The sequence below is a fragment of the Schistocerca serialis genome, chromosome 5 (genome assembly GCF_023864345.2).
Source record: "Schistocerca serialis cubense isolate TAMUIC-IGC-003099 chromosome 5, iqSchSeri2.2, whole genome shotgun sequence".
Classification (NCBI taxonomy): domain Eukaryota; kingdom Metazoa; phylum Arthropoda; class Insecta; order Orthoptera; family Acrididae; genus Schistocerca; species Schistocerca serialis.
The window spans coordinates 426,610,942-426,623,853 of NC_064642.1; the positions used below are offsets into that span (position 1 = coordinate 426,610,942).

The 12,912-nt window shown below is 41.1% G+C and overlaps 1 protein-coding gene across 1 annotated transcript in view; it reads right to left on the bottom strand.

The window, feature by feature from the left end:
* LOC126481297 (uncharacterized) overlaps positions 1–12,912 on the bottom strand; it is a 452,512-nt gene that overhangs the window by 29,152 nt on the left and 410,448 nt on the right. The window contains exon 6 of the mRNA XM_050104945.1: positions 5,529–5,579. Coding sequence (XP_049960902.1) covers positions 5,529–5,579 — 51 coding nt within the window. The remainder of the gene's footprint in view (positions 1–5,528; positions 5,580–12,912) is intronic.

Genomic DNA, 12,912 nt, shown 5'->3' on the forward strand with positions numbered 1-12,912 from the left:
AAGCCTGAAGAGAGAAACATAAAAAGTTTTTCTTCCAGAACATTCTGCAAACACCGCATAAAAGCAAGCATAAACAAAGCTTTCCCGCTAACATGCTGTCGAAGCACAAAGAGTATGCAGCGATAATCTGTGAGGTGTGATTATCGATAGAACGTCAGATCGACTTCCGCCGGTGGTGTTTCAAATACACAGAGTTTTGACAAAAGCGCAGCGATATTCTACGAGAAGGGATTATCGATGTTATCATCGGTCGACTAATGGTCGAATTTCAAACACTCGCATATCAGAATAGCAGTTATTATCGAAAGTCAAAACTGAAATGCGATATGAATGCCGAGGGCGGGACAAGCCCGGCAGTTGAAAACCCGGAAAAAAAACTATATTCATCCGGAAAACTGGAAGACTACCCCAAACTCAGGAAATCTTCCGCGAAAATCAGAAAACCTGGCAGGTATGTGAGAGTAATATAGGTTCTTTGTGTGGTCGCTGACAGCGGTGGTCACGGAAAGGTATGGTGGCAAGAAGACCATGCTCTGGACAGCCACGTGGCACTACCGAGAGGGAAGACCATTGTGTTTAGTGTATGCCTATGTTGCATCGTACTGCATCTGGAACAGCGATCTGAGCAGCAGTTGGCACCACAGTTAGACAACGAACTATTACAAATCAGTTACTTGAGGACGGCTCCGAACTAGACACACTGTAGCGTGCATTTCACCGAGCCCAAACCACCGCAGTTTGCGATTACAGTGGTGTCAAACCAGAGCCAGTAGGATGGCGGAGTAGATGTCTGTTGTGATTTCTTATGAAAGCGGTTCTGGCACGGTGCCAGTGATAGCTGTGTGTTCCTTAGAAAGAAGTCATGAGAGCACCGGCAAGCAACCTGCCTGTGGCTTAGGCACGCTGGTCGTACACCTGGAGTTTTGTCTGAGATCAGACTTAATAATATGAAAGCAGGAGCATTCTCGTAGTTACCACAAGCTCCATGACTGCAAATCTATGTGTCAGTCCGGCGATTCTTATGCTGACATCCACGAACAGCATACCAGGGGATGTTTTCCAACAGGATAATGCACTCCCACAGACCGCTGTTGTAACCCATAATGCTCCACAGAGTGGTGACATGTCGCCTTGGAGTGCTGAGTCACCAGATCTGTCTCCAATAGAGCGTGTAGAGAACATCATCGGACAACTCACAGCGTCATCGACAACCAGTATTAGCAGTCCCTGTATTGGGACAGTTCCAAGTGCAACAGGCATGGAACTCCATCCCAGAAATTGACATCTGGCACCTGTATGACACAATGCTTGCATGTTTGTGTGATTGAAATCAACATTCTGGAGGTTACACCAGTTATTAATGCATCAACATTTCAAATTTGCAATGGCTTCCAAAATTTCTTTACTCTAAATTAATGATTTCATGCTACTGGGGTCCATATAACCATATTATTACATAATGGTTACGAATCATCATCTTGGGCATACACTAAAAAGCAGGACAGGAAAGAAACAACAGAAGACACTGGAAACAACAGAAGACACTGGTTATTAACAAAAATGTTACAAATGCACTATTAACTACCACACTGAAGAAATAAAACAGCTCATCATTTTCTTATAACAGAAAACCAAACCTTAAGATACATTCAGCACATAGCTAGAAAAAATGTGCAGCCAGGCATATACAAAATTGTAGACGTATGCCAAACAGAAATAAATGAATATTTTCATTAACGTTGCAGTGAAATCATCAATGCTTGCAACCACTCTCTGGCTACCTGCTCCACCACAAAGAGATAACGTACGTCTTATACAAAGGGCAAGGGACGTCAGGTATATGTATATGAGGAATACGAAGGGATTTTATAATCTGTATAACACAGAGGCAAATTTAGACCAAATCCACTACAGAAGTTTGATTTTTACCATCAAAAGATTTACTGCTGACAGTTACAATTTTATTTTAATTTATCTAGAATACAACACACTTCGGTATATAATCTCATTTTAAAGTACGTTCTTTATTACATGACAGCTGACTGTCACGTTTGTTGTGTCTGACCAAATGTATCTCTCTTGGAAGTTAACTATACATCAAACACGAAAAAATTTTTTGTTAACGATGATTCTTGCCTCACAGAAAATTAAAACAAGAAAGCAGCTTTTCTCATGGCTGTTTGAGGGTCTTATTATTTATAAAGTCACACTTAGTAACTATCGCCTAGGCAGTATCTTGTGCATTGCAAAGGCAAATACAAAAAATGCAGAGACACACAAAAACGATGTACAAGAAATTCTAGAAATAAAAAAAATTTGAAATTTAAAAATAACTGTTATAGTAATACTCATTCAATTTTTCCAGTAACGTAAGGCGATTATGTCTATTTCAACTTTCTTATGGATTTTTAAGAATTATTACAAGTTTTGATTAACCAATTTACTATTAATTACCTGATTCATATTTTTATTCTGATTGACTTAATACTATACAATCACAAATCAGTTTTACATTGTAATTTATGCAAAACATCAGCGTATATTTTTTCAGAAAACTAAATGTAATATGTAGTCCATATTCTGTTATACAGATAAACAGTCATTGTCTTTAACAGCACGCTATGTTTCATAAAGGTCTCACCTGACAGATTCTAAGAAAGTTCAAACTTTACAGACTTGCAGCAATCTAATCTGTTAGTTCAAATTTCATTAATATTTTCGAAAACATTTTTTTTCTTTTTGGAATTTTCCTTACATTTAAAATACGTAATGACAAAATTTTCAAAACTACAAGCACAATCTGCTGCATGTTGATGGCTTTGTTATGTGTAAGTATACTATCACTAAATCTGGATATAGCCATTAAAGTAATTCAGAACCTGTTCTGAGACCAAATAAAGTTAGCATATTTCTTTTCTAACAAGAAGCATCTGTAATTTAGTTTTAACTAGGTAGGTCATCTGAGAATTTTATTTTGTACTCATGATTCATTTAGTTGACATTAAGAACATTTATTTCATTTGTTAATTTGATGAACTGGAATAGATGGAGAAATGTGTGTTATTGTAAATGCTTTGTTTATGCCGGATCCTTATTATACTTGTATTCAGAAAAAACAAAATACCTAGAACGGCTAGAGACAGGATGTTCATATTCACAGGACATGTACATTAGTTTATTCTACAGATATGATTAGCACTGGAACCATGTAGGCCTGCAGGTTCAAGGTCAACAATGATATCGTGAGGCTACACCATCGCTGATAAAATGTACCTGCAGCTCCTGTTGTCACTATAAACTGAAGGTAATGGATCAGTGCGACTTGAGCGGACATGCAGGATGCCTAAGAGGCATATGCGTGTACCATACTATCAAATCAGTGAGTTTGAAAGAAGGAGCATTGCTGGGACGAGAGCATGTGATGCATTATCCGGGATGCTCTTGTGGGACGAAGTTTTTCGGCAGTGCAATGGGTGTATGCAGAATGGTTCTCAGAAGGTGAAAGAACACAACAAGATGAGTCAGGTCACACCACCCAGACCACCTGCTGAGAAGATTGACACGTCATCTGAATAGCATTGAGAACAGATCTGCATCCTGCTCAGCTGTGACACAACAGTGGAACAGTGTAATACACCGCACAATCTCACGGGTGACAGTGAGTCGACGTTTATTATGGCGTGGGTTATGTGTGTATCATCCACTTCCCTGGCTACCTTTGACTTATGTACCGAAACATACAAGATGGCAATGGTGCTTGGAACGATGTCACTGGGGACACGAAAGGCATCTGTTTGAAAATGATGGCCACATTTTGGTTCGCCGCAGACAGGGGGAGCAGAATATCAGTGACTGTATTCGCACAAGACATAGAGCGCCAATTCAAGGCCTTATGTTGTGGGGTGCTATTGGGTACAACCATAAATCAAAGTTAGTGCTTGTCCAGGGCACTGTTAGAAGTGTGACCCACATGAATGACACCCTGCGACCTGTAGCCATATCCGTTCTGCACAACACCCCAGACGCCACTTTTCAGCAAGACAATGCAGACCCCATGTTAATGCATGAACACGTGCCTTCTTGGTGTCTCAGGATGTCAGTCTTTTGGCCCAACCTGACAGATCACCAGACTTGTCGCCAATCAAATATATGTGAGATATGGTGACACAACAGATGCAGCACTGTGACCCAATGCCAATCACCACAGGTGAACTTTGGAACCAGGTGAATGCAGCATGTATGGCCATACCAAACGATGCCATTTGCGCCCTATATGCATCGATGCCATCATGCATGGAAAGAGTTATCACGGCCCATGGTGGACCCTGCGTCTACTAGGCAACAGGACACACACTAAACTGAGGTGACTGAAATACAAGTCATTTCTGCAGAACATTCTAATATACAGGTCCTGTGAATATGAACGTCCTACCTCCAGTCGTTCAAGGTGTTCTTTCTTTCCTGAATATGAGTGTATGTAATACTGATAAGCTATTAATTATTTAGGAAAAATATTTCAGATGTTTTCTGCAAAATAGCTTTCCATATTTCTCATAGATTTTGTATTAAACATGAAATTCTACTGACAGGACGTGGTATCCAAGTTCGAATGTTTGTAATATGACAATAAAGATTTATGTACTCTTACCATGACGTGAAGAATCGGGGCTAGGTAGTAAAGACGTCAGCGAACCATTCTAAAGGCTGGACTTCTCGAATTTTTCGTCAGATACAATATTCATCTTTTTAGAGTGTGCATACGAAAGGTGATGGAGCTTTCTAAAGGCTACTTATTATAATCACGTAATACTACGACAGATGGAACCCAACAAAAGTTAATAACATCAATAGCTTTCACATGAATGCTCTAACTTGAAGAAAAAAAATTCTGTTTTTTAAGCTGCTTTTCACGTTATCACTGCTTCCAGAGTCTGATGACGAAGGATTGGCTACAATTAGATTGTTCTAACCGTGAGAGCTGATAGTGTACCTTATAAAATGTTACTTTAAGACTAGTGAAGGCCTTTAGACCTACATACACCTTTCACATGCACCCAACAATGCAATACTACAACAATATAAGGCAACTACTAGTCGGCCAGCCGAAGTATGTCCACAATGTGCTACATGAACATTTATCCATATTGTGTTACGTGAACATTCTCGTAAATGTATGGGCTTGGCCACGCCCTTCTATCAGTAACGTTCTGAATACTGATGCACAAGACACATTTGGCAGTTACTAGAACTCCCATGTATTCACCGAAAACTTTAATTATGTGTTAAATCTATACCAAGCAAAGTTTTTGTAATCTGTCCACCTATAAAAGGGTCTCGATCATCTTAGGTACTTATCCGATGAATTTTGCTCTCGGTGTATCCTTGTTTGCCATTACCATCCTAAATGCGTAGAAGTGTTTTACTGGATCTCTAAAAAAGTACTGATGATAAAAATATGGATTGAATGTTTTTGTATTAACGTAACTGTAAACTATAGTAAATTTACTGCTGCTGTTCTCAAAACTTACCTTTCACGAAGACATTCCTCCTCTGGGGGATCCCCGCATGTGCAGCACTTCCTGCGAACACCAGAATGGCTAGTTAACTTATGCACATGTCTGCTGCTGTCTAATCCCATTATGTGTATGTCACTAAAGCAACGACGAAAACCAAAGTACAAAAATGTTAACGTGACGCTAAATGCTGGGAAGAACACATAACACTATTTAAACGACAAATTCTGAGACATTGAAGACTATAACGTCTAAGTAATATTAGTTGTTAAAATGTTTTGTAAATTGAAAGGTATATGACAACAATTAAACAGTAGGAGCAACGGTGAGTTAAACTTTTAAATGTCACATTCCTAACACACACACACACACACACACACACACACACACACAAAGAAAAAAAAACAAAAAGAAAAAAAAGTTAAATTTCCCACGTATATTAAAAACTTCCAGTGCTTTAATAAGAGTATAAGCCGAATGTTGTTATTTCTAAAATAAATTTTGCTGTACTCTTGCGGTAGATCAACGGTATGGTGACAGTTTTCTTCCATTCGGCGATTACTGCTAGGTCTGCAGCAATCTGATACATAATTCAAAATACTGAGACGGCCACTCGCAGATATATCTAAACTGGAAACTGTAGTGAGTCAACTGATGAACAAATGAATGGAGTCGACGCAGCGAATGGCAGCAATAAGATACGATGATACTCAATCCTATCAGCATCTTTTATTTGCCCCAATCTCCTTTATTCATATGGCAAGCAGCTATACTTGAGATTTCACGTGTTAGGTTTATTTTAGAGGATTTGGATTCCCCGTGGAGGTATAACATGGGGAGATTCCCCGTGGAGGTGCAACATAGGGAGACGTCATGACGTCACACACTTGAAACCGATGTCTGCCATTTCAGTAGTCCCAAACATTAGCTTCGGGCGGACGTGTTTTGATAAAAAATATTCACCTTGCATCATTTACAGGTGTACTAGTTGTTCTGATTATGGTCTTAAGTGTAGAGGAATAACATTTATTCGTAATTGTACTCGTTCAAGCAATAATTTCTTTTACATACATAAATTTTAGTTGCGCAGGTTACTGCTACTCTGGTGGTTTTATTTTTGTAATTTGGCTTTAGATTTTACAGCAAGAGGAGCGCGCTCTGACTGAACGCTGTGCAAACTGTCTAGACGTAACAAAATATGTTGTCGACATTTCGGAACAGGACATAGACAAAACTTTAAGGAAAAAACATTAAGGAAAATGCTGGATTACGAAAGCAGCCTCTTTACATTATATACTTTGTTTACTGTTTATGTAAAACTTGTAACAAAAAGAAAGTTACATTAAACAGGCATCAAAATATCCCGTTAAAAACACGAAACCTTCTGAAAAAGCCTCCCTGAGACTGTGTTAGTCACGAAAGCACTGTGATAATTACTATTTAAAACTGTTGCTTGGACACGACTGAAATTAAGAACAAGCAATTGTAAATAGTAGTCTGCTAATGTTTGGAGCCTACTAACAAGACAGTGCCGGCTTCAAAACAATGTACTACTTAAACCTGAGGCGCACCCCCCATTATTATACCTCCGTGGGTTTCCCCTTCCAAAAGGGTTCAGTATGTGGATACTTCTTCTACATCTACATACATACTCCGCAATCCACCATACGGTGCGTGGCGAAGGGTACCTCGTATCACAACTAGCATCTTCTCTCCGTGTTCCACTCCAAAACAGAACGAGGGAAAAATGACTGCCTATATGCCTCTGTACGAGCCCAATCTCTCTTATCTTATCTTTGTGGTCTTTCCGCGAAATATAAGTTGGTGGCAGTAAAATTGTAATGCAGTCAGCCTCAAATGCTGGTTCTCTAAATTTTCTCAGTAGCTATTCACGAAAAGAACGCCTCGATTCACGAAAAGAACGCCTCCTTTCCTCCAGAGACTCCTACCCGAGTTCCTGAAGCATTTCCGTAACACTCGTGTGATGATCAAACCTACCCGTAGCTGGAAGGAACGCTGGATGAAGCAGGTTAATGAAAGGCGCAAATAATCCTGCGATATCAAATCGAGTTCTTTAACAATGTCGTATGCTTAGTAACGGATGTTTCACATGCTTAGTAATGGATGTTTCACTACAGGGCCAGATCAGGCACACAGTTTTAGGCATGGGGCTCGGCTGTGGCCTCTGGTGCCCGCAAGGCAGTCAGCGTGTTAATTAGGTGTGAGAGAGAACTAAATCATCTTGTATAATTTCCATATTTCTCTTGTTAAAAACCTTCTCTTCATGCTATACTGGATTACACAATTTATCTGTTACCTCATTTCAAATTATAGTTTCTCTTAAAATAGCTCTGAATGTCTACGCAAAGGGGCCCCGCAGTGAGGACTTGCGGCCTTTCCGTTCTCCTTCTATGTATACATACTACAGGAGTCCTGTCCTGGACTCCTGCAGTCGTCAGAAGAGAGAGGGACGGGATGCAGTGATGGGAATCTCGCTACGTTCAAAAGCCCCAAGAAAACATCACTGGCAATAACACGTTTATTAAGCAGCAACAGAGAAATGTCTTCGAAAGCACCAAGCCACAGCCAAGTCGGCAGTGTTGCGGCCTCGTCAGCAGAAAGGACCGGTATGCATTTGACTTGCAGTTCCGCTAGTGCTGCTTAGCGTCGGTTGGCGGCTGTTACGCCACGGAGTAGACGTCGAATCGTGGACGGCAGCAGCCTCCAGCTCTACGAATATATCTCCAAAGTGCTATCATTGACGTCAAGGATTGCGCCGAGGGTTCACTCCCCCAGGTCCACCTGAAGTAATCGCTGACCTGCAGAGGTTGGCTCTCAGGCCAGGAGCCTGCAGCATCAGTGTCGGCCTCAAGAATGGGATAGGCGGCAACAGAGGCCCTCCCTCTGAAGGGCGGCTGATTGACAGTGTCCTGGTCACATAGGTCATGCCTCCAGCAGGCCTACAGGATGACGGCAGACCCCGCGTCGCATCAGCATCGCCTCGAAGTTCTCCAGTGCATCTGGCAGCTGTAGCAACGTCCTTCCAGTCAGACCGGTGACCCCACAGACGATTGAAGACAGCTAGAAATGCCGAGGGCGGACCTCTTTAGCCTTCAAATAGTTCAAATGGCTCTGAGCACTATGGGACTTAACATCTGAGGTCATCAGTCCCTTAGAACTACTTAAACCTAACTAAGATCACACACATCCATGCCCGAGGAAGGATTCGAACCTGCGACCGTAGCGGTCGTGCGGTTCCGAACTGAAGCGCCTAGAACCGCTCGGCCACACCGGCCGGCTCCGTAGCCTTCCCTGTCTAACAGTATAGCTGCAACTGACACAAGGGCTGATGGTACGCACTGTCATCAGTCCGCACTCTGCGATCAGAGCCGCGCGGGATTAGTCGAGCGGTCTGAGGCGCTGCAGTCATGGACTGTGCGGCTGGTCCCGGCGGAGGTTCGAGCCCTCCCTCGGGCATGGGTGTGTGTGTTTGTTCTTAGGGTAATTTTGGTTAAATAGTGTGTAAGCTTAGGGACTGATGACCTTCGCAGTTAAGTGCCATGAGATTTCACACACATTTGAACATTTTTTTCTGCGATCAGACATTTCTTGTGGGGTATTGATGCTGGTGCTTCCCGTGCACTCTGCGGCAGTGGCGATGGCAATGAAATCGTGCGTCGTGGTTTTTCCTTGCAGTCAGCTCTCCTGGTGAGAACAGTATTTCGCAACTTTCACCTTTCAGAGGCTCTTTTCTTTTGGCATAGCACATGAATACTTACTGTTGCGTTGTGCGTAGGCCTCCTTACTACACTGTGCTTTGTCACGGTAGCTCCCGGCTTCCGTTGTCATTATGCTTCGCTTGCAGACTTGGGCGCTCTGTCGTTTCCCCGTTCTCCAGTAGTTTCAGTGTCTGCCACACCTCGTTCAGCATTTCCCACTCTATTGCAGGCGGTTCGGCTTCCGCGACCTGCCAGGGTAGAACTTGCGTCGAATTTTTTTTGGTGTCCGCCTGGGGTGTAACAATACGTACCCCGCAAACGAGTTGTATGTTTGCGGCAGTAGGAGCGTTCTGCAGTCTGTTTCAAAAGCCGCTACTTTCTTACAACGTTTCACGAAAAGAACTTTCGCATGTTGTTAGAACCTACCGGTAACAAATCTATCAGCACGGCTCTGAACTGAAACTAGCTACAATTACTTTCCATTAAAAAATAAATTAAGTAACATTCTCAGACAGGTTGTTTCGCCCTCAATGTAGAATGTGGGAAAAGAAACATAAAAACTTACAAAATAACAATATTCGTTGTTGCAACATAAAATACTGAGTGTGTTTGATTTTAACGCGTCTTAGATACAGAATTAAATTCACTTATCATCGAATACTTTTGGATTTGTAGCTGTAATATCATGTTATTGCTATTCTCCCTCAAAACATAGAGTAATTAAAAAGTAACAGAGTTAAAAGTCAGTTAGTCGAAAAAAAAATTGCAAACAGGACGATACAGCTTGCACCTCAACGTTCAAAAAAATAAGATTATTTTTTCATTCGCTTTAATAAAGAAAAACTTCAGTACGTTTTAGTATCATTTTCCACTGCTGATTGTCGCATAGTGATTTGTGCTATGCCTTATTACAGTTCGCAACGTAGCTGTGGCCACAGATGTTCATTGTGGCATTAGTCCTGACAGGAGCCGTCACACAAGGCCCGTAGCTATACAGTAGTGCACAGGCCTATTATTGTTTTTTCTGACTCATTTTGGTGGAAACCGAATTCCAACATGAAATCGTACATTACCAACGGTATCAAAATGTGGGATCAGAGATCCTGTAAATCATTTGTACAGGAAAGAATGATTAAGGAAATGGTCACTGCAGATGGCAGCAATTCCTGGGCAGAATTTGCAGTTTGTTGAGACTCTCTTTCTGTAAGAATATTACACTACTAGCTGGTTGCTGGTCCTTTATACAGCCTGAACAATACGGATTTAGCGTCTCGCAGCGTTCAACTGTAATCGCTGACGTTCTTCAGATTCTTCTACTGGAGAAGCTACTCTTGCGTAACCAAACAGAAACGTTTAATGAGAGATGGGATTGATTGAGGAGATCGAGTACCACGGCGTCTCCGTTTACTCGACCTTAATCCCTTACATTTCAGGCTATGACGACATTGAATGACATTGGTGCACTTCACACCATTCAAGAAGATCCAAACGTTTCAGGAGTTGTGTCCCAAGCGGGTAGTCAAATCCGAGAGCAGTCAGGTGCGTTCGCACGAATTCGTGATTCTTTGAGAAGGGAGGCTGTGATTTATAAGAAATGTATGCTAGCCCCAGTTAGGGTCCCCAGCAGTATCAACAGACGGATACCGTTCATGGTGCAGAATGGTCGATATCTCAACAAACTTTTTCTCCGGGCATAAGTTCACAGCATTTATTTCAAGTTCTGACCCAGTACTAGCTCCTGTAAAAATATGGTGTGCAGTTATTAAACACCCCGTTCGAAGACGACATCAAGAGTTCGGGAAGCAAAAAGTGTGGTCTTCTTTCATCAGCAAACGCATTTTGTAAGACACCGCAATCCAGCAACCATAGGTCATCTCTAAATATAACAATCATGGTCCCGTCCCATTGTTTTCCTTTCCTTTTTGCTCTAATTGCCCATAATGTATTAAACATACGCAATAATTGCCAACAATTGTTGCAGTAAGCCTAGAAAGATAAAATGGGTAAGCTTCCAAGCAACTTTATTTTTAAAAACCTTGAAATAACTGGTTTTAGAAATAGGTTTTTTCCGCTTGTTCCTCAACGATTGAAGAAGCACAACAAACGCAGATGAACGTTGTGTAGCAAATTATCTTGAGAGCCTGTCATGTGTTTGTAACGTCCCCACAGAAAATACCCTCTACCACGTACCAATTAATCATTGTCAATCAAACCATCCACATTCATTCACTTTGGCAAAGTATCTGATCTGATTTTCTCGTAACATATGCGGCGACAGCTAGAGACGCCAAAGTAATTTCTAGCGCGTTTATTCTTTGAAATAACAGAATGCATATATGCATTCTCCATGGTTGTTAGAGTGGTAACTAGGACAACTTCTGGAGTAGGGATTGAGGGATTGACGTATTTCTGAGAGATACATATTCTGATTTTCTTCTCGCTAAATCGAGCGAATTAACTTGTGTGCCACTAGCGGTTTGTTTGAATAGAAAGAGAGTGTAAACGGAAAATAATTGAGACGTGGAATCACTGGAGATCTGGACATGTAATGGAGATGGATTTAATACACAGTTTCCTTCATAAATAAGGTTTGTGACTTTTTGTTCCGGAGTGAATGAACGAATGAGTTTCTTTCTGAACCATTTGATGATCACGTTGGCCCTGTAATTAGTGGGGAAGTTTCAGCTGTGTCGAAGAGAGCCTGCAATCACTGAGTCTGTGTTAAATCGTCCAAAACGGCTTCGTACACATCTGGAATTCGCAATCTTTCGTAAAAGGAACAAATTGTCCACACGATTGATTCTCCCGACTGAATACAGTGTTTAACAGTAATAATAAATGTAAAGATCTTTTACAGCAAGTCAGTTGCTGATTACCAAGACGAAGGACTCCACCAAAGATCCTATTTGGCTGATTTCACGTAATAAAATATTATAATAAAAACTGTAGATAGATAAAGGAGAGAAAAAGAGAGAGCGAATGAAAATAGAGATAATATTAATAATCCTCCATTAGTATAACTTTTCGCCTGTCGTATCACGGATCAGCCAAGACACGGGAGGCCCTTACATTACTGTATAGATTTATGTGTGAAGGTGAAAGGGTCTTAAAGACAACAGATACACGTCTATACAGACAAGACATTACACAAAGTTAGCGGCTAACTGCATTCATCATCTATTCATAGAGGAAGAGACAACTTAATATTATTAGCTTGTTAAATGTTGTCAATAATGGGATGAGTCACTTGGCCATTAAACACCAAAAAAGTTGGATGTTTCTTATAGTGGTTGTCGAATAAGTGTGCTCCATATTGAACTGAACAAAATGTTCAAAACGGTAATAAGCCTACAGCAGATAGGCAAAATATTGTGAACAGTGGTAGTAATGGGATGGTTATGTTTGACGGTCAAGAACACATGCTGATGATGCTGTGGTGTACGGGAAGGTGTCGTCGTTGAGTAATTGTAGGAGGATACAAGATGACTTGGACAGGATTTGTGATTGGTGTAAAGAATGGCAGCTAACTCTAAATATAGATAAATGTAAATTAATGCAGATGAATAGGAAAAAGAATCCCGTAATGTTTGAATACTCCATTAGTAGTGTAGCGCTTGACACAGTCACGTCGATTAAATATTTGGGCGTAATATTGCAAGTCGATATGAAGTGGGACAAGC